The sequence below is a fragment of the Hermetia illucens genome, chromosome 2, assembly GCF_905115235.1.
Source record: "Hermetia illucens chromosome 2, iHerIll2.2.curated.20191125, whole genome shotgun sequence".
NCBI lineage: Eukaryota > Metazoa > Arthropoda > Insecta > Diptera > Stratiomyidae > Hermetia > Hermetia illucens.
In genome coordinates, this window is record NC_051850.1 from 154,977,184 (window position 1) to 154,998,044 (window position 20,861).

The 20,861-nt window shown below is 43.9% G+C and overlaps 2 protein-coding genes across 3 annotated transcripts; one reads left to right on the forward strand and one right to left on the reverse strand.

Annotated features, from left to right (window-relative positions):
* Positions 1–1,045: 1,045 nt before the first annotated feature.
* LOC119648658 (rab5 GDP/GTP exchange factor) lies at positions 1,046–4,094 on the reverse strand. The gene is made up of 7 exons (XM_038050436.1): positions 3,772–4,094; positions 3,490–3,711; positions 3,115–3,427; positions 2,857–3,014; positions 2,540–2,796; positions 2,223–2,465; positions 1,046–2,162 (listed from the first exon to the last, which is right to left on the reverse strand). The coding sequence occupies exons 1-7, from the start codon at positions 3,920–3,922 to the stop codon at positions 1,263–1,265; spliced, it is 2,244 nt and encodes a 747-aa protein (XP_037906364.1). The 5' UTR covers positions 3,923–4,094; the 3' UTR covers positions 1,046–1,262.
* Positions 4,095–11,825: 7,731 nt separating this feature from the next.
* LOC119648784 (transmembrane protein 11 homolog, mitochondrial) lies at positions 11,826–20,602 on the forward strand. 2 transcript variants are annotated; one of them, XM_038050623.1, is made up of 3 exons: positions 11,826–11,951; positions 12,593–12,926; positions 19,601–20,602. In XM_038050623.1, the coding sequence occupies exons 1-3, from the start codon at positions 11,929–11,931 to the stop codon at positions 19,766–19,768; spliced, it is 525 nt and encodes a 174-aa protein (XP_037906551.1). In that variant the 5' UTR covers positions 11,826–11,928; the 3' UTR covers positions 19,769–20,602. The 2 variants fall into 2 exon arrangements, with proteins under 2 accessions (XP_037906551.1, XP_037906549.1); XM_038050621.1 differs by lacking the exon at positions 11,826–11,951 and adding an exon at positions 11,995–12,459.
* Positions 20,603–20,861: the final 259 nt, after the last annotated feature.

A 20,861-nucleotide genomic window follows, 5' to 3' on the forward strand; every position in this document is an offset into this window, starting at 1 on the left:
TTGTTTTCGAAATAAGAACATCCGCGTTTGATATGAGGTTGCACCCATCGTGGGAAAATTGCAGGAGAGACGTTTTCAATGGGCATTCGCACTAACAAGAGCTCGCTAGCTAAGATTGGCATGAGCATGGAAGTCGATGGGAAAAACCAAAAGACTGCTACGCTAAATGATGATGATGAGCCTCTCAGCTCGAGCTGAGCGGGGCAAATCCTTAAGAAGAAGACGCTATTATTTAAAATTGCAGCCGAGCAGTTTGGCCCTATCCAGAGCAACGTTTCTGACCTGATCGCCCCTCTCTCTTTTCCTTTTACCACTGCCTCATCGAGGAGGCTATCGGCTGCTCCTAGATTCTCAATATATGTTTTATTGGATATGTATCTGTATCCGTCTTGGTCATTTAGATGCAAACAAATAACCTTACCTTCAATTTGACAATATGATTCCGAGCCGATTTCGCAAAGGTGGTACTTATAAACTTTCTGCGAAATTACTTACTGCTGTCCATTATAAGAATAGGATCAAGCATCAAGCCAAAACCGACTGACCCTAAGTTTCTTTTTAATTTTAGTCGTTAGTGAAATCTCATGGTTACTACATTCCGTCCTTTTCGTGATTTCCCTACACCAGTCCTGCATTAATTAGGTCCCCTGAAGCAGTTCAGTCACCTCTTCCTAACCGCTGGATATGGGATCAACGGATAAAATTGCGGCAGTACAAACTTGCATATTCCACGAGCAAATGATAAATGGTGTCCGGATAGCTGAGTGGTTAGAGCGCAAGGCTGTCGTACGGAAGGTCGCGGTTCAAATCTCACTGGTAGCAGTGGAATTTGTATCGTGATTTGACGTCGGATACCAGTCGACTCAGCTGTGAATGAGTACCTGAGTCAAATCAGGGTAATAATCTCGGGCGAGCGCAATGCTGACCACATTGCCTCCTAGTGTACCGTTACGGTCTTTAATGAAGTGCTCTAACACACTTCAAGGCCCTCATCCAACATCAATTGTTGCGCCAACGATTATTATATAAATGATAAATGCCCGTATCTAATAAGAAATTAATTTTATTTAATATTTTACAATGAATTAACACCATCATTCAATACTATCTATGCATCCTCGGATTTTTAAAACAAGTCTTCAATAAAAAATGAATAAATCATACTCGAAGTCAGGACTAGCTCAGTTTCACAACTTTTTCCTTCTGCATCTCGCGCATCAGTTCAACAACTTATTCATAAGCAAGCGGGGATCGCCTCAAGCCTACTTTTTATCCGCGACACCCTCAGATCCCTCCAGACACTCAGTCGCCATTTCGCACGAATTTAATGAACTAAAGTCGCCCGTGTTGCAAGATATGGATGGAATCTCGAAATTAGAAAATCCTTTGTAGTTGGTCGCACTCGTAGGCTTTATGGGTGACGGCAGCAGGATTTCGCTCGGCGAGTCGCTTTCAATCAAGCTCTTTGGTTTCTCGCATTCAACAGCACCAATTCGATCGGGATCATCGGGCCCGGATTCAGTTGAAGACAGATAACTGCTCGATGGCTTCTGAATAAGCGGGTCGAACTCCTCCAAGTTGAATCCGGTCGTGATATTCGTATCTTCAGCAACACTGTTGTCGCCACTGTGATCCGACAAATCAAAATCGTAGTTGATATTCGTAATTCCGCCTGTAAAATCAGGCATTTGACCACTTAAAAAGTCCTCCGGAGTCGCGGCATCGCCTAGTGAGTTCGTGTCGAACGGGCTGTAATTAAATATTGGAGACGAATACAGAAGATCGGCCGAACTGCTAGCCGACATTCGTCCGGCCGGAGATTGCGTCGGCGTGCTGAGCGCTTCCTTTACAGGCTCCGGTTTTGTATCCACCAAAGGTTTGTCTCTATCAGTTGGTTTCGTTGTGCCCACCACGGCCGGAATGATTGGAATTGGGAGAGTCGAGTCCTTCGCCAGTGCCTTGCCCTCGTCAGAACGATCGATACTGAGCGATGTGACAATATTCGATTGGAAATGTCCACTGTTGCGACGCTGCTCTGCCACGGCAGCGTCGGAAAGGATGAGACTTTGTGCCCGAGTTCGTAGAAATTCTGGTGTTTTGATAGGAAGAATTGTCAACGGCGCACGTATTAGGGTTTCATCGATTTTTTGAGTTATTTCGGCCTGAAATGGAATTCGATTAGCGATAGATGTCTTTCTTTCAGAGAGGTAGAGATCGGTTACCTGCAGCTGTTTCAGATCCTCCTTGAAGCACTCAATTCCCTTCAAAACGTTCTCGTTTTTCCGCTTCAGTGCATCCATCTTCTTCATGTTCTCCGAAATCAAGTGTAAACCTTCACAGGCCAATAAGGCACTTTCCCAGGCCGAAGTGTAGACCTTCTCGCCTTTCATCAGAGCCTCAAATTCGTCGGCGGGCATCGATAGACTAACAGCCGTCAGATTCTCAATGAATGTAATAGCACAGCACTGGAAAGGGAGGAGAAAAGTTGCCAATTGGTAAATAGGCTAAGCGTTCGGATGTGGATTGAAAGGCTCCTTACCAAGTTTGTGAAGCAGTAGCCACCCTCCCCGCTCATCAGTCGCGAAGCATTACTAAACCTAGTGACGAAATTTATGTTACTATGAAGGCGAATCGGGTTCGCCTTGAGGACAACAAAGATCAGCGCAGGCAAAAATTCGTCCGCACTAGCCGGACCGCCGACGGCGTGCTTCAGGAGTGTGAAAATATGGCGACAACATCGGACGATGCATTCCAGTTTCTCCTGCGGGCTGTAGAAGGAATCCATGGCAACAAGCTCTACAGAAATTGAGAATGGCTAGGTAAGGAGCGACCAGTGTGGCAAAATCAAGCGTTCACCTGTTATTGCTGTGTAGACAAGTTCCCTGGAGGCCGAATGCACCTCGTCAATCCCGCAGGACAGATGCTTCACCGTGATCCAGCCCAACTGTCTGATTCGCTTCTGAATTTTCGAGTCCTGTTCTTCGTCATTTGTGAAACATGGTGAAAATAAATAACTGGAAAAAGATGTAGCGGAATTATTGAGAGATTTGTGGTCTAGTTGGGAAAGGTTTTCCTTCAAATTGGAAATAGCTAGCATTCAAAGGCGCCCCTCACCTGTGATTTCTCGTCATGACAACTTTCTCGAAAAAGTTCATGCACTCCTCGCGCGCTTCCGGCGAAGCAGTTTGGAATCTTGGGTCGCGCCCCAGCACCTCCGATAGCCTTGTGTAGGCATTCTGTACACACTCCGACAAGTCATCGATGCTTCGATGATTCGCCAAATAATCACGAATGGTGGCGTCGAGCCGTTGGATATCACTTTTGAGTTTCTTCTTGGCATCGTCGGAAATGAGCAACTTCTTCAAGCCCGTGATGAACTCCATTTCGGTCCGATCTGGCACGTAAGGTCTCTCCGGCTTGCCGACATCTGGAATCAAAGCAGAAAATCGATTAAGGTCGTCTGTTTCGCAACAAAAGATGACACAATACTTTTCTGGGTTGATGTTTTCTGAAACACCGAGAGAATGGCGTTTTTCTTCAAAGTTCCCCGTTCCTGTTGATCACCTCGCTGCGGTGAATGCGGTTTGTGCCGGCTGGGAGACGGCGGAAAGGTGTGCTGCTGCGTAGCGGCCCGGGCACTGTGATGGCTAGAAGTTTTCTGCCGGGGAAAGTGCGGATCGATTTTGGTCGAGCTGCTCGCAACGACACGCTCTGAAATGAAAGTCCAGTAAACACAGGATGAAAGCACAACCGACTCGCAAAGTAACTCACGTTTCCTCTGCCGTTCAAGCCCCTGCTGCCGTTCGCGAAAGCACTTGGAACAGAAACCGTCGAACTGAGTGTTCCCGTAAAATCCGCACCCATTGCGACACTTCAAGTCGCCAGAGTTGATCCGAAGGCTCGGCGACTTGGTTGAATACATCGCGGAATTCGTTGTACTTTGGCCCCACAAACACTAACTGAATCGCATGAGGATTGTTTTCAAACGAACAATGCAAATGATATATCGATTTACTCCGATCTTATAAGAAAGGTCGGGGCATCGTAATAACAAAACGAGAATACACTTTGGTTGACAGTTCAGTTTTTATGAATGACACATCAATTGCAGAGGATGTTCACAATAGAGAGTTTAAAGGGGGAGCGTAAAAATGAGCACGGATTTCATTCAGCGGATGCGGATGTTCGTAAAATGCCTTTCGTCGGTTACAAGGTTAAAACCGTCAATTTCCATGAACATTTAACATTGGATGAAGGGGTGCTGTTGGGCAGCAAGATATAACACCTTATTGGCTCAGGGATAGACACGAATAGTGTCACTGCTGATGACCAAAAGCAATTGCGCGGCTTTCCAAAATTGTAGAACGAGATGTCCACTATTTCAAATATAGCCTGAACGGCCCTAAAGTTCTCCAGTTTAGCTCTGCGTTGAAGGCTGATTTCATACCGAGTGATAATCTGCTTGATTACTTTGTCTCATGTGTTGAGTTAACTTCCATATTCAGAAGAGTAAACAATAAGAGATCATCCGGTATGGATGGCATTCCCAACATGGTCCTCAAGCATTTACCAGACATTACCATTCGTAATTATTGCATATTGTTCAATAATTTATTGAACAATTCAATAATTCAATAATTTATTGAACAATTCCTTCTTTCCAGGACAATGGAAGTAAGCTCGAGTGTTGCCGATCTTAAAAAGAGGGAAGGATTCATCCATTACTAAGAGCCTTTTACCACTGCCTCATCGAGGAGGCTATCGGCTGCTCCTAGATTTTCAACGTATCTATTATTGGAGATGTCTGGATCCGACTTGGCTATTTAAATGCAAACAAATAACTTTAGCATGAGTTTGACGGTATGATTCCGACCATATTTCGCAAAGGTAGTGTTTACAAACTTTTTCCGAAGTTACTTGCCGCTGTCCATTATAAGAATAGGATCAAGCCAAAGCTGTCTGACCCTAAGCTTCTTTTTAATTTTAGTCGTTAGTGACATCTCATGGTTGCTACATTCCGTCCTTTTCATGATTTCTTCACACCAGTCCTGCATTCATTAGGTCCCTTACCGCCTAATCAATTTGCTGCAAGGTGTTCGAGGTTTTGGTATTGAAAGCCTTGAACCGGCATATCAAGAGGAAGGAATTATTGTCGAATGCGCAATTCGGATTTCGATCTCGACATTTATCTTTATCGATCTCGAAATTTATTTCTCGAATGTTGTTGATTCGACTGACAAATGCCACCGTCCGTGTTCTCCGTGGCGTAGAAGGCCTTGCTAATTTTGAATTGCAAAAAAAATAATTGAATATGAAGAAGAAATAATTGAAGATATTAAAATTGCGAACCACCGCCCGGCAGGTCGTTTTAAATTCGTATTTTATCTAAAACATTAATTGTAAGGACAAATTGTCAAATAAAATGTTTTAATTAAAGTAATTGTACATAAAAGTGGTAAAATAAAATGTATTACTAAATGAGTGACCCGTTCCACGCAGTTCACGACGTAGCGCATCCAGGGATCAGGACGAAAAATCGGCTAATCACCGAGAAATACTTCTGGCCCTCCATGAATAAGGACATCAATTCCTGGGCCAGAGAGTGGATCTCATGCCAGAAGTGTAAGGTCGCCATGCATGTAAGAAAAGAAGTGGGCTTATTTCCCCGCACTACCAAGCGGTTCCACACCATACACCTCGCAACATCGTAGGTCCTCTGCGAGACTCGCACGGTTTCAAGTATTGCCTTACAATCATCGACAGGTTTACGCGATGGCCTGAGGCAATACCTCTGAAGGACATTACGGCGCAATCTTGTACCGAAATCCTCTATCGGGAGTGCATCCCTCGCTTTGGTGTCCCTGCAGTGATCATCACTGACCAGGGACTTGTAGTAACCGCGGCTTCGCGACGGGAGCGGAATCTCATTCGGCTCTTTCTTAATTAATTTGCTTAAATAATGCATTTAATAATGAGCAATTACCCTAATGTTCGCCGCAGATTGCACATTATTGAATGCATTCGGGTGAATTAATCTTGACAGAGGCGAATGATTTGCCGCATCCGCAGGCGCATGCGCATGTTGCCGCAACATTGACTAGACAGAGTTCAAGACAATGTAGCGGCAAGTGGAGCGGTGCTGGGTTGAGAGGAGAGTGAAAAAGGAGAAGCTGAACTGGAGTATGGAATTGAAAGACAGTCTTTATCCTGGTTATCAAATATAGCAGCACATTAATCGAAAAGTCCTCGTTTTTTCGACTAATATAGTGTTGGTTTTGTTTTGACGTTTATTTTGGATGGTGCCTTTGAGGGGAATTTGTCACATTTAAATCAATGACTTATTCTCATAACAACTGAATTGAAAAGGTGAAAAGTGAATGGAGCGGTTGAGGTGAACGGTGCGAACCTTTTGTCTTTTGGGGTTCGAGACGAAAAATCTTCAGGACTACCTCGAAATAGTGAATAGAAATTAATAGTGACAGTGAACGGCGCGAACCCTTTGTCTTTTGGAGTTCGAGACGAGAAAACCATTCATCTAGCCGGATTCGCAGCCCGATCGGGAAAATCCTCACGTACAGCAGTGAAGTAATCGCACCCAAAGAGATTTTCCTTTTTATTATAGAAAAGAAAAAGGGAACTATATCAAACATTGTAATTTTGTTTCGAAATTCCTAATGTGCCTAATTTCTTTCCTCACGGAAGCAGCTACCACGCCGAGCTCGGAGTGTTTACTTGCAACAGTAAGTTTAGAGTTTTGTTTTCTTCAAATTTCTTCTTTTTCTTTAATGATTTTTAATTTCATTTAATTTTTGTTTAATTTTTTTTTCTCTCTCTCTCTCTCTCTCTCTCTGATTTTTGATTATTTTTTTCATATTGGAATTGTTTTTTTTGGAATAATTACATTGCGGTTTCGAACTTAGTTTTGCATAATTTGAGGATTTCCTCCCTCTCTTTTCCTCTTTGATACCGCAGAACCTGAAGGGACATCCTCAAAAGACAAACTGGCCTGAGGATGTCAAGGTAGGCGAAAGAGGCAATAATCGAAACTGTGATCCGTCGTGATCTTACCCTCCTTGATCGCGGCACTCGGGTCCAGAGACTAACAGCTCCACGCGCGCGGTCGAGCTATTTTTTTTTTATTTTTCAATTTTAGTTCGCGTTCTGGTTGTTATTCGATAGGCCGTCGCAAATTCCCTAATATTATCTATTTTGGAATCCAGTGCGGACCCACGCATCGGAATAGACACGGTGATTTTGTATTAATGAAGCGTGAGGGATCAAAGCGCTCAAAGAAGTACTTTGTCATTACGGACGAAAATCTCACTACCAACCCTACCCTATCCTACACGGCACACAAGAAGGTAACTGAGGTGCAAGTTGATCTTAAGAAGATGTTCACTGATATTAAGTTCTTCACGAATAGCTGGCGGATGAAAATCAATGCCCAAAAGTGTGAAACGATTCTGCTTCGAAATTCCTTAGCGTACGCCGTCAGGAACTTGAAAAGGAATTGGAGAGATTTCTACATTGTCGCGAACGAGGATAGTTCTGAGCGCATTCTTCATAAGAAGTGCATTAGATACTTGGGGGTGCGTCTTGACGAGCGTCTCCAATTTAACGAACACGTCAAGTGGCGCTAGAAAGCGCTCGCAAAGCATTCATGACTCTTCGAAGACTCTTTTATGCTCCACATCTTAGCCGAAAGGTTAAGATTATTTGCTATCTTACTTTGGTTAGACCGGTGTCCACCTACGGGTGTCCTATCTGATTTAATTTGAGTGGAGAGGAAAAAAGAAGAATCTTTGAAAGGAAATATCTGCGTGCTTGCACGGGGCTTAGTAGGACTGCTTCGTCAAACTATGAGTATTATGAAACTAATGACAAAAGGATAGAATACCCCCCGAACTTGACTGTGGGGGCTCCAGAATTCGACTGGAGATACTCCAGAGCGAGAGCAATTGATATTAATAATAATAATATTGGCGCAAGAATCCATATTGGTTCAGAGCCTTGAAGTGTGCTAGAGCACTTCATACAAGACCATAACGGTATACAACAGTACGCTATAGGACACAATTGCTATTAAGCGGGATGAAAAAGAGAAATCCTGGTACTGGTGGCTGCGAGGTGCCAGTTAGCAGTGGCCGTGCTCAGTTCTGCCATTTGTTTCTTGGTGGGGATTTGTCAATATGTACATATTAAACGGGTGCTGCTTTTGCGTCCAGTAGCAACTTATATATACATATGTTGTTCCGAGTTGTCACAATCTCGGCAGATACCGGATTTTACCTAATACTAGCACTAAGTGCCAAGCATTTAGGCTCGGACGATCCTACCTACTTAAAAACTAAAGGGGCGCTGGTGGTGGTGGCCGGTGGTAGGTCACGTATGCAGAATCGTGTACTTCTGCATGGTTTGAACCAGACTGTGCGAAAGTCCCAGGACATCAAGGCAAGCCGTGGGGGATTTAGGTACAATATCTGTAGCTGACAATATTATGGAAACTACAACCACCCGCTCGAGACGCTAAATTTCTTTGATTTCCCGAGTTAGTGGCTCATAGTTTACCTTCTTCTCCCCGTATAATATTTCCGTTCGACGTTGCTGTTATGGAAGATAGCAAGATCGTCTTGTCAACTAAAAGTACGTTAGGCTTGTTATGAGGTCTGTGGCGATCAGTTAGAACTTGCCGGTCCCAATACATACTGTAAGCAGAACTATCAATTACTGCTTGCGGCTTATTTCGGTGAACCGGACATCTTCCCGTGATCAGCCCATGCTTGTATGCAAGGTTTTGATGGATAATCTTATATACAGCATTATGCATGGTGATGTATTGAACCGGTGCCATAACAGAACAGCCATAAATGAGATGGTCCAACGTCTCTAACGCCGAACCACACATTCTGCACTGGTCGTTCTCCACTCGTTCTTTCATGTTGAGCTTTTTATAAGCTCGGGTGGCGATCACGCCATCCTGAATGGCACACATAAACCCCTCCATCTCAGCAAAGAGCTCCCCAGCACACAGCCATCTGTTCGACAAATGGCTGCCAAAGACAATTCACGTGTTTACCGTGCATTGCCTTCGACTTCATCGATGCGCTCTTAGTCTGGCTTCACCTCAGATGGTTGAAAGATCGATCCTTTAAATTAAGTGGAATCAGCCCACAGTCTGCCTTACAGACAGCCCCATGCAAGGGACCCGCCTGCTCTTCGCTGTAAAAATAAGCGCACAGCGAGTCGACTTAGCGATGATGTTGTGCCGCCACGTCAACCACGCCCCTACCTCTAATGTCATGAGGCGAGTTCGTCGGCTCCACGGCAGAGTTTGGATGATGCATTCGGAATTTGGACATAGTTGTCCGTATCCGCCCCTGGACGTTTTCCAGGTCGGTCTCCGTCGACGGCAATATTCCGAATGCAGTGAAGGGATAGCGAATACATTTAACGCGCTTATTTTATTCTTCCCCGAGAGATGCGATTTCAGTACCAACCTTACACGTCGCAGGAATTCGGACAGCAGAGCATCCTTCAGATCACCAAGAGCCCTTCAGAGGAAAGCGCAGATATGCTGTATAAGAAACCGGATGGTGCGATGCCAAAGTCGCAACATAGCACGCAATAAGAAACTATAACCCTCTTTCCTTTATTAGCCTACGGACTCAATATTGCATCCTTCTCCTGTTTCACTATTATTTCAACTGATTGCCCTATTCCTTCTTCCACCATATACAGCTGAGAAAAATCAATTCTTTTTCTTCTTCTGTGCAATGTGCCTACCGACGACTAAATCGCCATGGCCTTGACTTTAATAATCATGTGGGCATCGACGATTTCCGACCATTACAAATGTCGAGGAAGCATGAGTTAGACCTAAAAACTCGATGTGCGATTCCTTGCAGAATTCCTAAGTACTCGTAGAAGTCTGTCTCGGTCATAGCTTCGATGTGGAGGTCACAAATTCTACATCCGACATGCGGCTCGTGATGCCCTTTACGATGGCTTCGAATTGACACTTGTCTAATCCAAACTCCATCCGAATATCACGGCTGAGCAAACTTCTAAGATGGTCGTCAGTACCAGATTACAGCTTGATGTCATCTAAGTACATCAAGTCTGTCAGTTCGCACTTAGCACGTGGTCATACTTTATTGCAAAGCCATGCCCTCTAGCACCATTCAGTAGCCATGAAAGGGGGTTCAGTGTCATGCAAAACCAAAGCGGACTCAACGAATCCCCCTGGAAGATGCCCCTCCGGTGATGTTCTGGGAGTATTGGCTTAGCAAGATAGGGAAGAATATCTTATAGATGGTACTCAGCAACGTCTATAATTGCAGCACTGCGAACAGATAATACCGCATTGCCAGTCACCAGAGATTGACTCGCTGTCCCACACCTTCAGCTTCAGTTGATGAACAGCTTGGTGTAGTTGGTTGCCTCCTTATTTAACCAATTCGGCTGTAATTCCATCGACTACTGGCGGCTTGTGGTTTTTAAGCCGAAGAATGGCACAGATTGTTTCTTGCATGCTTGGTGATGGCAGGATTTGTCCGTCGTCTTCAGTTGGCGGCCTCCAACTCTCTGATGTTTTAATTGTTGAGCAGTTCATCAAAATACTCAACCCATCGCTCCAATGTGCCCATTCTATCGAAAATCAGATTTCCCTGTTTGTTTGGGCAAGGTGAGTATCGAGGTGTATAACGCTTCATCCTGCTGACTTGTTGGTAACACTTTCACACCTAGTGCGTTTGCGGCCTGTGCCTCTCGAGATCACAGATTTGTAGGTTCTCCCAGGATTCATTTTTCTTCCTTTTCCGACTCTGCAGTCTTCTCTGTAGCGGTGTGAACGTTAATGAGAATTATATTTCTAAATTCGTCTCGCAAACGTATGGTGCACATCCTTTCACTTATGTTTCCAAAGCCGATAATAACCGGTTTCAGTTCTTGGCTGGCTAGGAGCCCTATTGCGAGCACATGGTTTACAGGAGGGCCAGTATAATATATGGTTTACTGGCTTTTTCCCAAGCAACCAGTCACTGTCCAACACATTTCTTGCAATGCTACTACAGTAGTCTTATATTGGTACATCGGCTGCCTTCTTGGCAACCCTTTTCTGTACAGAGAGCTCACCTTCCATGAGAAAATGCGCAAATTGTTAATCCGTTTTCGTTGCCGGGTTCGTCGTTATGTTGTCAACCCAACCCCCAACCTGGAGGACCAGTTGGTACAGTTTGTCCCGTTTTTAGGCGCGGGAGATTCGCCTTCATCCTTCTCCGGTTGCAGCTTTTTGTTAAAAAAGACCTCCCAGCGGTCACCACGTGGAGGTGGAGGTAGGGTTTGGTAGTGAAACTTTTGGTGTTGATTCAGCAAGTGCTTCCCAGGTTTTATGCTCCATCATTGGTACCATTCTACTTTTCGCCCTGTGATCCCTAGCTTGTAACTACCCTTTCACCGCCAAATTTGGTCAATGCTTTATTTTATTAATTTACAAATAATACCACTTCCATAGTTCCATGGCAATTAATTCAAAAACATAAGTTTGAATTGAAATGTAGATGATCCCTTCAAGTGTGCAGGTTGCGGATTATTCATATCCTTCACAAATTCTTGGTAAAAAGATAACTAACACCATAGAGCAAACTGATTTTATAAAAAAATCTGATATGAACTCTTCAAATGTGTCTTCTTAAATGTTTTCCGATCAAACGCCCAAAAGGAGTGCTTATCAGAATTGGAGCAATTCCAGGTCACCATTTTATGAATCTTCCATTTTCAAATTAGTTTCGCGCTGCTAATCCGCTTACAAATTCTGACAGTCCCATCCAACACCCCCACAACCATATACATATGTACTTCTCACAGCTGAGAAAAGTCCCCGCAATAATTCACAATCACCCCTGAAAATTACAAAACACCAAAATAAAAATGGTCCAGAATCCAGATGACAGGTAAGTGCAGTTTCTCCCTTCGTTCTTTTACCTGTGAACAGTTTGTTTTCACAACATAACTACGTCCAATTGCCTGACTACAGCTGTTAATTGCATTTACAACAAAGTGGCGACCCGTCAAAACCCGTACGTGACAAAATTCGTTCGACATTCGTCGGTCGTGCCGCTTGACAAGTGGAAGTTGGTTTTTGTTGTTGTCGCTCGAAAGAGAATTTGTCCGTTTGTCGCGCGATATTCCGTAGCTCTCAGGATTTCAAACTCAGCGCCGTGTTCGTTTCTAAATAAAAATGGATTAAGGGCTGGCTGGAAGTAGTTGTTCTAAATTGATAAGTGTACGCGGAGCGGTTACAAGTGTCACTGGAAGAATTTCTCGAGAGTGCAGTCACTTTCCGTCCGGTTCCAAGGAGTCTGTACGTCCAAGGACTCGTCAAGGAGATCGCGGGTTCCTCGCACTGAATTCAGTAGAAAGAATGTCATCGCCTGATGTGCAACCATCCACTTCTACCGCGTGAGTTTCGAAGTTTCCAAAATTGGCTCGATCTTGACCTTAGAACTTAACCTTTCCGCGCGGCTGTCGTTCACCCCGCAAGGAGCCTATCCGAGCTGCAATAATGGCATCTGCTTACTTGTTTCCGTTGCAGGGAATTAAAATCACCAACAATTCATGTCATCCGTGAGGTGTACGACAGCGGCAATGCCCACGAGACGTTCGAGGCGGAGCTGGAAAAGGCCCTCGAAGCCAAAGTCAATTACATAATAATCGAGCCAACAGTTCTGGGCGACGAGACCGGACGCTGGATCACCGTGGGCAATTGTCTGCACAAGACGGCTGTGCTGTCGGGAATCTCATCTATTGTTTCTGGACTCATTTGGCAGGATCGTCCGCTGTTTAGCGCCCCCCTTTGCGCCATCTCCATCTTCTGCACGGGCTTGTATACCGTGTCATGGAACTACGACCCGTGTTGTCAGTATCAGGTGAGTGCTGGGAGCCGTTTGTTGCTCGCCGAACTGTGAGCAAGGACTTTGCCACTCTTTGTTTACTTGCGTCATCAAGTCTTGGTTCGCTTGCGTCTTATCTTTGTGTGGATTCAGACTAAGCGAGATACTTTGTATCGAATCTGCGCTGTTCGTTTGGGCATAATCATTCGGAGATATCTCGACTCCGCTTACCGTCTGGGAATTATGCAATAAAAGATATGGAGACAAAGTGCATGTTCTGAGTTTTTGGTAGCAGAGGCTGAGGCTGAGAAGAAAAAGTGACAAATGCTTAGAAGTGAGGTTTTATTTTGTACTTCACTTACGATTTCTCTTAAGGGAACTTATCTGAATTCACCATGGAAACAATTCAATCATTGCGCGTTCTTTAATTCAAACCATTTATAACTTTGATGTCTCAACTCACTTTTGCGAGCAGGTAATGACTTTGCCTTGCACACATTTTCACTCGATTTTTCTTTGTATCCTATCGCATTTCTATCAGCTGAAACCTTTTCCTTTCCTCTAAGTAAACAAAACCGTTTCAGACCCTTTTCAATGTGTTATCTTTGTTCAACATCACGGTTCACTGGAAGAAAGATCCCATCTGCTTATTTGATTTCAATACCATACACGAATTGGCAAAATCTTTCACGATAATCCCTCGGGACTAATCCCTAAATTGTTCTCCGTCAATTTGTGTATAACATTTTTAACCCCGCCGCAGGTCACTTTCAATATTAAAATCCTCAGGTAGAAGGTGACCAAAGAACGTTTGTATTACTTTTCTATCGAAACTCAGGCAACTTTGCAACCCAATAGGCGTTTTGTTGTTCTTTTTGAATTTTTGAAGAGCTCAAATCCAATCAGATTTACCAAAGGCGGAATCACAACGGCCGCATTACATCTGTCTCCATAATAGACCATTCAATTTTCGATTTTAAGCAACCCGAAATCTGAATTCTGGAAACTGCTGGTATTTCCGAGAGAGTATTGTTGATGCCTTGTGCTTTACTTTCCCCCACTAATCAAGAGGTTCTCTTTCTTTTTCATTTTGCACCATGTCTATCTGTCGGTTTGGACATGGATTCCCTTCCGTAACTTATCAAAGCAGCATATATTTAGGTCTAGGCTGCACATCAGCAAAGTCCTCTATTTGAAACTACAGTGCCGGAAAAAAACGTTCTTCAGCCTTTGTCCCGTTCACAAGCGGGGTCGGCTCGTCGTGATCGGTTTCGCCATCTGGCTCTATCGAATGCCTGGTCTGGGTGCAATCTCGAGGCTTTTAAATCCCCATCCAGCGTATCAAGCCACCGTTGTTTAGGCCTGCCTTTTAGTCGTTTACCATCAACTTCGATGTTCAGATCTGTCTTGGGAAGTGAATTCTCGTTAGCACGAATTGCGTGACCATACCATAGAAGACGCCTCTCTCGCAACTTTTCCACGATCCGTGCAAACCCATGCCGATCGCGGATATCCTCATTTCGGATGAGATCAAAACGTGTGACGCCACTAGTCCAACGTAACATCTTCGTCTCCATTACCGCAAGACGCCGTTCATTGCCTTTTATAGTAGGCCAACGTTCAGAACCATAGAGAGCGACAGGACGGACGACATTGTGGTAAATTTTAGATTTGAGATAAGAACAACAGTTGTGGAACGCCACTTCATCCAGGTTGTGTTAATGCGTGAAGCAATTTCATAACGCAGTTCTCCATTGGCTGATAGCGTTGTTGCATGAGGCGATCATTCCATTTTTGGACAAATTGCTCGAGATCATTTTTGCTATCAGATGCTAGGAAAACATCATCTGCATAAAGCAGTGTGTAGGGCGCTGGATATCCCGTGTGACGGTGTCCATAACAAGAACAAAGAGGAGTGGTGAGAGGGCGCTTTCTTGATGAACACCAATAGAGTAGAGACACGATGCGGTTTTGATACACCCGCCACACTACGAATTTTACTTTTCGGATCGCGGTAAAGCAATTGAAGCCAGCGCACGAGTTCTTCTGGCACGAAGTGTAGTCGTACAGCATACCAGATGAGTTCGTGGGACACACGGTCAAACGCTTTTTCTAGATCAAGAAATGCAATGTAAAAAGGGCGATGCTTCCCCCTGTATTTCTCCATGAGTAACCGCACAGCGTCTATTGCGTAGTGCTTGACAAATCCGGATTGATTCACGATTATTTGAACGATTTCGGGAATACGGTTGTCAAGAATGCGTTCAAAAATCTTCATGATATGGAAAAGTAACCGAATTGGACGTTAATTTGAACATTCTGCTGGGCTACCTTTCTTTTTTCATATTGGAATTGTAGTACTTTCTTACCAGCGTAAAACTGTACATGGCCTTGAGAGAATTCGGTATCCCAACGAAATTGATGAGACTGGCTAGGCTGAACCTGATCAATGTGCAAGGCCAGATAAAAGCAGCAGGATCACTCTCGAGGTCATTCAACATCAACAACGGTCTACGACAAGTGGATGCCCTATCATGTGTCCTCTTTAACCTGGCCCTGGAAGAAGTGATCCGCGATGCAGATGTTAATGCAAGAGGCACCATGCTTTTCAAGTCCACCCAACTACTGGCCTATGCTAACGATATTGATATTATGGGAAGAACAACCTGAGATATACAGTACTTTCATCCAGATCGAGAAGGCGGCGAGAGATCATGGGCTGCACATCAATGAAGGCAAGACAAAATATATGGTGGCAACGTCAGCACCGAAGACGAATCAACCAACTACATCAAGCCGCACTGGTCAAACACAAAGAAGAATAAGGATAGGAGAATACAACTTTGAGATCGTTGACAATTTCTCCTATCTAGGGTCGAAAATCACAACCGATAACAGCTACAATGATGAAATCCGCGCACGGTTGTTGTCAGCCAACAGAGCCTATTTCAGCTTACAAAGACTTTTCCGCTCGAAACGTCTCACTATAGGGTCAAAGCTCTTACTGTACAAGACTATGATCTTGCCAGTCCTCATGTATTCCTCGGAAACTTGGGTTCTTAGCAAGAAAAATTATGAACTCTTGGCCACGTTCGAGAAAAGAATCCTCCGACGAATTTTTGGCCCCTACATGATGGATAGATGGATGGATGATTCCGTAGCTTACATAACGTCGATATCTATGAGCGATACCACGACCGTTTGGTTGTGGATAAAATCTCAACGGGTTGCGGTGGACGGGTCACCGAATCCATATGGATGAGGATGATCCAGCCCAGAAAATCTATAGAGAAAAAAAAGGATGCGGACCCTGCCTGAGATGGAGCGATGGTGGTGTAGGTCAGGACGCAAGGCAGCTTTCAGGAATATCGAATTGTTGGACCTCGGCACAAAACCGGAATGTTTCTTACTAAGGCAGGCATAGACCGGACACCGGTTGTTGCGCCGTTGATGATGATTATATTATTAACAACAACGATACTTACCGTCCAGCCGAATATTTCGAGGAGATTTCAACCGAACAAGCATTGCCGACATTTGGAGCAATTCACCAGTCAATGCAAGTGAAATCGATAAAACGGATGAAATCGGGGAAAGCAACAGGACCTGACGACATGCATCTAAGTTCTGGAAAGCGAAGAGCTGTGCCTCAGTGAATCCTTCAATCGGGTTATCGAGGAAGGTAGAACACCATCTGATTGGCAAGAAAGTATCACAGTTCCGATATGGAAAAGGAAAGGTAGTCCAGCAAAATGTTCAAATTACTGTCCGATCCAGTTACTTTCCCATATTAGGTAGCTAGGTGCGCCGTTTTAATGCCACAAACTCCTAAGATCGTGACTGCTGTTATGAGAGCAGAGGCAGAGTCCAGCCGGCTCAGATCTTCAGAGCCAGCCCGTAGCATTCACAAAGGGGAGCAGCTCTTCCACCATGCAGCTAGAAATCTGTCTGAGGTTCCCAAAGAATGGTTTATCCAGTGTCCGTAGGCTAACTCTAACTCAGAGCTCAAAGGAAGTTCCTGACGGCTCCCCCCTTCTCTACAATTTCGGCAATGCGCATTATAGAGTATTCCGAGCCTGGCGGCATGGTCCGCTATGGGCCAGTGCCCCGTGCAAACTGCCGTAATCCTGAATGCATTTGCACGCGTCTAGCACAGGAGCTCTCGTGATCGGGCTGTGTAAAAGGCGGTAAGCCTTCGTCATCTAAAGCCCGCGGCTGCTAAGTAGTGCGAGTAAATTCCGCCTTTAACAGTCACCAGCGAGATACCAACTGTACCCGCCGAATGACTGCCAAGAGCAGAGTCCCGCCTGGCCAATCCGTCAGCCCACTCATTCCCCTCTATGTTCCTATGCCCGAGAAACCAGACGATCGTGACGTTGAGCGTACCGCCAAGACTGTTAAGTGCGTTTCTACACTGCCGCTCCAGCCTGGAGGATGTCACTGAGTACAAGGCCTTAATAGCCTCTTGGCTGTCAGTCAGAATGGCTACGTTACGCTTGGGGCTCGGATCATGTTCCAACCATCGACAGACTTCCAGTATCGCGACTACTTCCGCTTTGCATACACTAGCGAAACCTTGGAGACCATACGACTCGGATACACTGTGTGTATTCGAGAAAACCCCTGTGCCGACTCGACAAACAATCTTTGATCCATCGGTGAAGATTAATCGTTGGCGCAACAATTCAATTGGATCAGGGCCTTGAAGTGTGTCAGAGCACTTTATTGAAGGCTGCAACGACACACTACAGGATTACAGTACCTTATGGAAGGCAATGTAGTCAGCATTGCGCTCGTCCGAGATTATTATCCTGATTTCACTAAGGTACTCATTCACAGTTGAGTTGACTGGTATCCAACGTCAAATCATGGTACAAATTCCGCTGCCACAAGTGAGATTTGAACCGCGACCTTCCGTACGACAGCCTTGGGCTGTAATAACTCAGCTATCTGGACAAGACGATGAAGAATACTGTGTCATAACCTTCCAACACCCCGCCGGTCTTCCACTTTGCCCTGGTTGGAAAGACCACAGCAAAGTTTCTCGAGAAGTTCAGCTTGCGTGTGGCATAGTCCTTGGGATTTCCCCAGGTTCTTCTCTAGGATGTTACTATGGCGGTAGGGTTTCACTGTCCCGCTTCCGGACTCACGTAATCTAACGGCACTGCACGCTACAACGTATTTAATATGGAGGTCTGGGGGGAGGCGATGCCCAGTTGATGTTCAGAACACGCAGGGTCACAGTTCTCCGAGCTGGGGAAATGGAAGGTTGGTGTACTGCCTCTGTTACATACCGATAGGTTTGTACTAATTATAAAATCAAAGATTGGCTCACCACTTTCGTTGGTTTCCGAGCTGCCCCAAAGCGTATGCCTTGCATTGGCGTCGCATTCTATCAACAGGTCGGCCTTTTTTGTTGCTATGGTGCTCGTCAAATGTTTTAGTTCTTCTGGCGGAGCTGATCGGTCGTGAGCCATGTAAACCGAGGAAATATATACGTTCTCTGCCCCAGCCTGTTCTAGTTTGACCACATTACTTTCCCATACCATAAAGATTCTTGAACGCATTTTTGACAACCGTATTGGCGAAATCGCTGAAATACCGTGTATCAAGCCAGATTTGTCAAGAACAGCGGAACTACTGACCAATATACGCTGCGCCGTTACTCCTGGAGACACAGTGAGAAGAATCGCCCTCTTTACATTGCATTTCTGGATCTAGAGAAAGCGTTCATCTGATATGCTCTACGACAATATTTTTTGTGTCACAAGAATTCGTGCGCTGGGTCCAATTGCTCTACCACGATACGAAAAATAAAATTCGAAGTGTGGCGGATGTATCAAAACCGCTCCATGTCTCTTTTGGTGTTCATCAAGGAAGCGCCCTCACCACTCCTCTTTGTCCTTGTTATGGACACTGTCAAACGGGACATCTAACGTCCAGCGCCCTACAGACTGCTTTATGCAGATGATGCAACTTGTCCAAAAATGGAATGATCGCCTCATGTAACACAGTCTCAGGTTGAATCTGAATTGACTGAATTTTTGACGATCGATCCCCATGAAACAGGTGATCGACGTATCAATGAATGTATCAAATCTAAACTTTAACGCATCTACGGTTCTGAGTGTTGACTGACTATAAAAGACAATAAACGGCATCTTGCGGTAATAAAGACGAAGATGTTGCATTGGATTAGTGGCGTGACACGCTTTGATCTCATCCGAAATGAGGATATCCGTGATCGATATAGAGCTGCATCGATCGTGGAAAAATTACGAGAGCGGTATCTTCGATTGTTTGGTCACGTAATTCGCCCTAACGAGAATAATTCACTTGCCGAGATTGGTGTGAACATCGAAGTCGATGGTAAACGATCAAAAGGCCGAGCGATGAACCGTGGCTTGATACGCTGGATAGGGATTTGAAAGCCTAGCGATTGCATCCAAATCAGGTTTTTGATAAAACAAAATGGCGAAACCGATCACGACGAGTCGACTCCGCTTGTGAATGGGATAAAGGCTGAAGAAAAAGAAGAAGAGGCTGTATTATGTGCATATGGACTGCATTTCCTTTTTTTCACATTGAATTCAGCCCGAAGCATGGATAAATCTCTGTAGAATAACTTATAGATATGAAACTAATATATAATTTTATGATTTTTTCACATTACCTTTATTCCTAATAAATCTTTTTACATGCCATTACAGGTTGAACGCGATCCTAAAAAATTGGCGAACGTACCAAATTTGCACGAGTTCTCGTCACCACTAGTTTTAGCATATTCAGATAACACAAGAACCAAATACTTCCACAGGGGTATTACATTATTGTCTGCAGCGTTTTGTGCTTGGCAACTTTATAAAGCCTACAAATAGCTCAAAATTAAGCCACAAAAATGTGTCCCCTTCAATTGTATATTTTGTTGGCATGTAAGATGAAAAATTGTGAAAAAGAAACAAAATTTTTAAAACAACTCTACAACATATATCCATGCATAGATGCAAAGTGTTAGAAACCTGAAAAATAGTGGTGTTAATTTTTTTTCTTTGGATTCGTTTAGAAAGTAGCTTAAAAACACAAAAAACATAAAATATTTAAGGCAACTTGTTAATATGGAAAACAAAAATATATTTTTTGACTATAGCAAAAAAATACAATCGTACTTTATGTTGTATTATGAACAAAAAGAGGAACAATAATACACAAAACTTAATGAACGGAGAACAGGAAAAGAGTGATTTAGTTGTCTAGGAAATTCTATGAGATTTTTGGGATGTAAACTTGTCGGAAAAGGGCATTTCATCAGTTGAACTACTGCTTACAAGAATAGATTTTGCTTCCTTACGATAATTGAAGGCATACAATCATGGTCAGCCGAGGTAGCAGCGTCGATATTTTCTACAACGGCCGCTGCAATCTCTAGAAATGAATAAATGGGTCTGATACCATCCTTTCACAAAAAGAAGTCTTCTAGCCTTAAGTAGAAGTTACGAGAGTAGCTTAAGTGAACACTTGATAACACCCATACACCATCTAAATAGCAATAACATCTTATGGTAGACTGTACTTTTAATTTTACGTTTTTATCTCTTTTTTTATTTGATTGTTGTGTTCTAAATTAAATGCTTTGTCTTAGTATTCTTTTACCGAATAGTTTTGGGGCTGTGTTTGGAAGAGTAAAAAGTAAATAAAATCATCTAGCAAGAAAACAAGATGTTTGAACTTCCTTTTAAAGATATATCGATTGTGGAAGGATGAAGTCTATCTGCGTGTGTACGATAGATACTTAAATTTGTAGAAAAATTGTAGTAGTATTAAAAGTAGCTAATAAAAACAAAAGTTGACCACTTCGTAGGTAATAATTTAAATTTTCGGCCTGTCTGAATGTTTCCCGTAAAGTTTTGTATTCGGCATACTTAGCATAACGAGAGGAGTGTAGATATTCTTGCTGCAGTAACTACGATGATT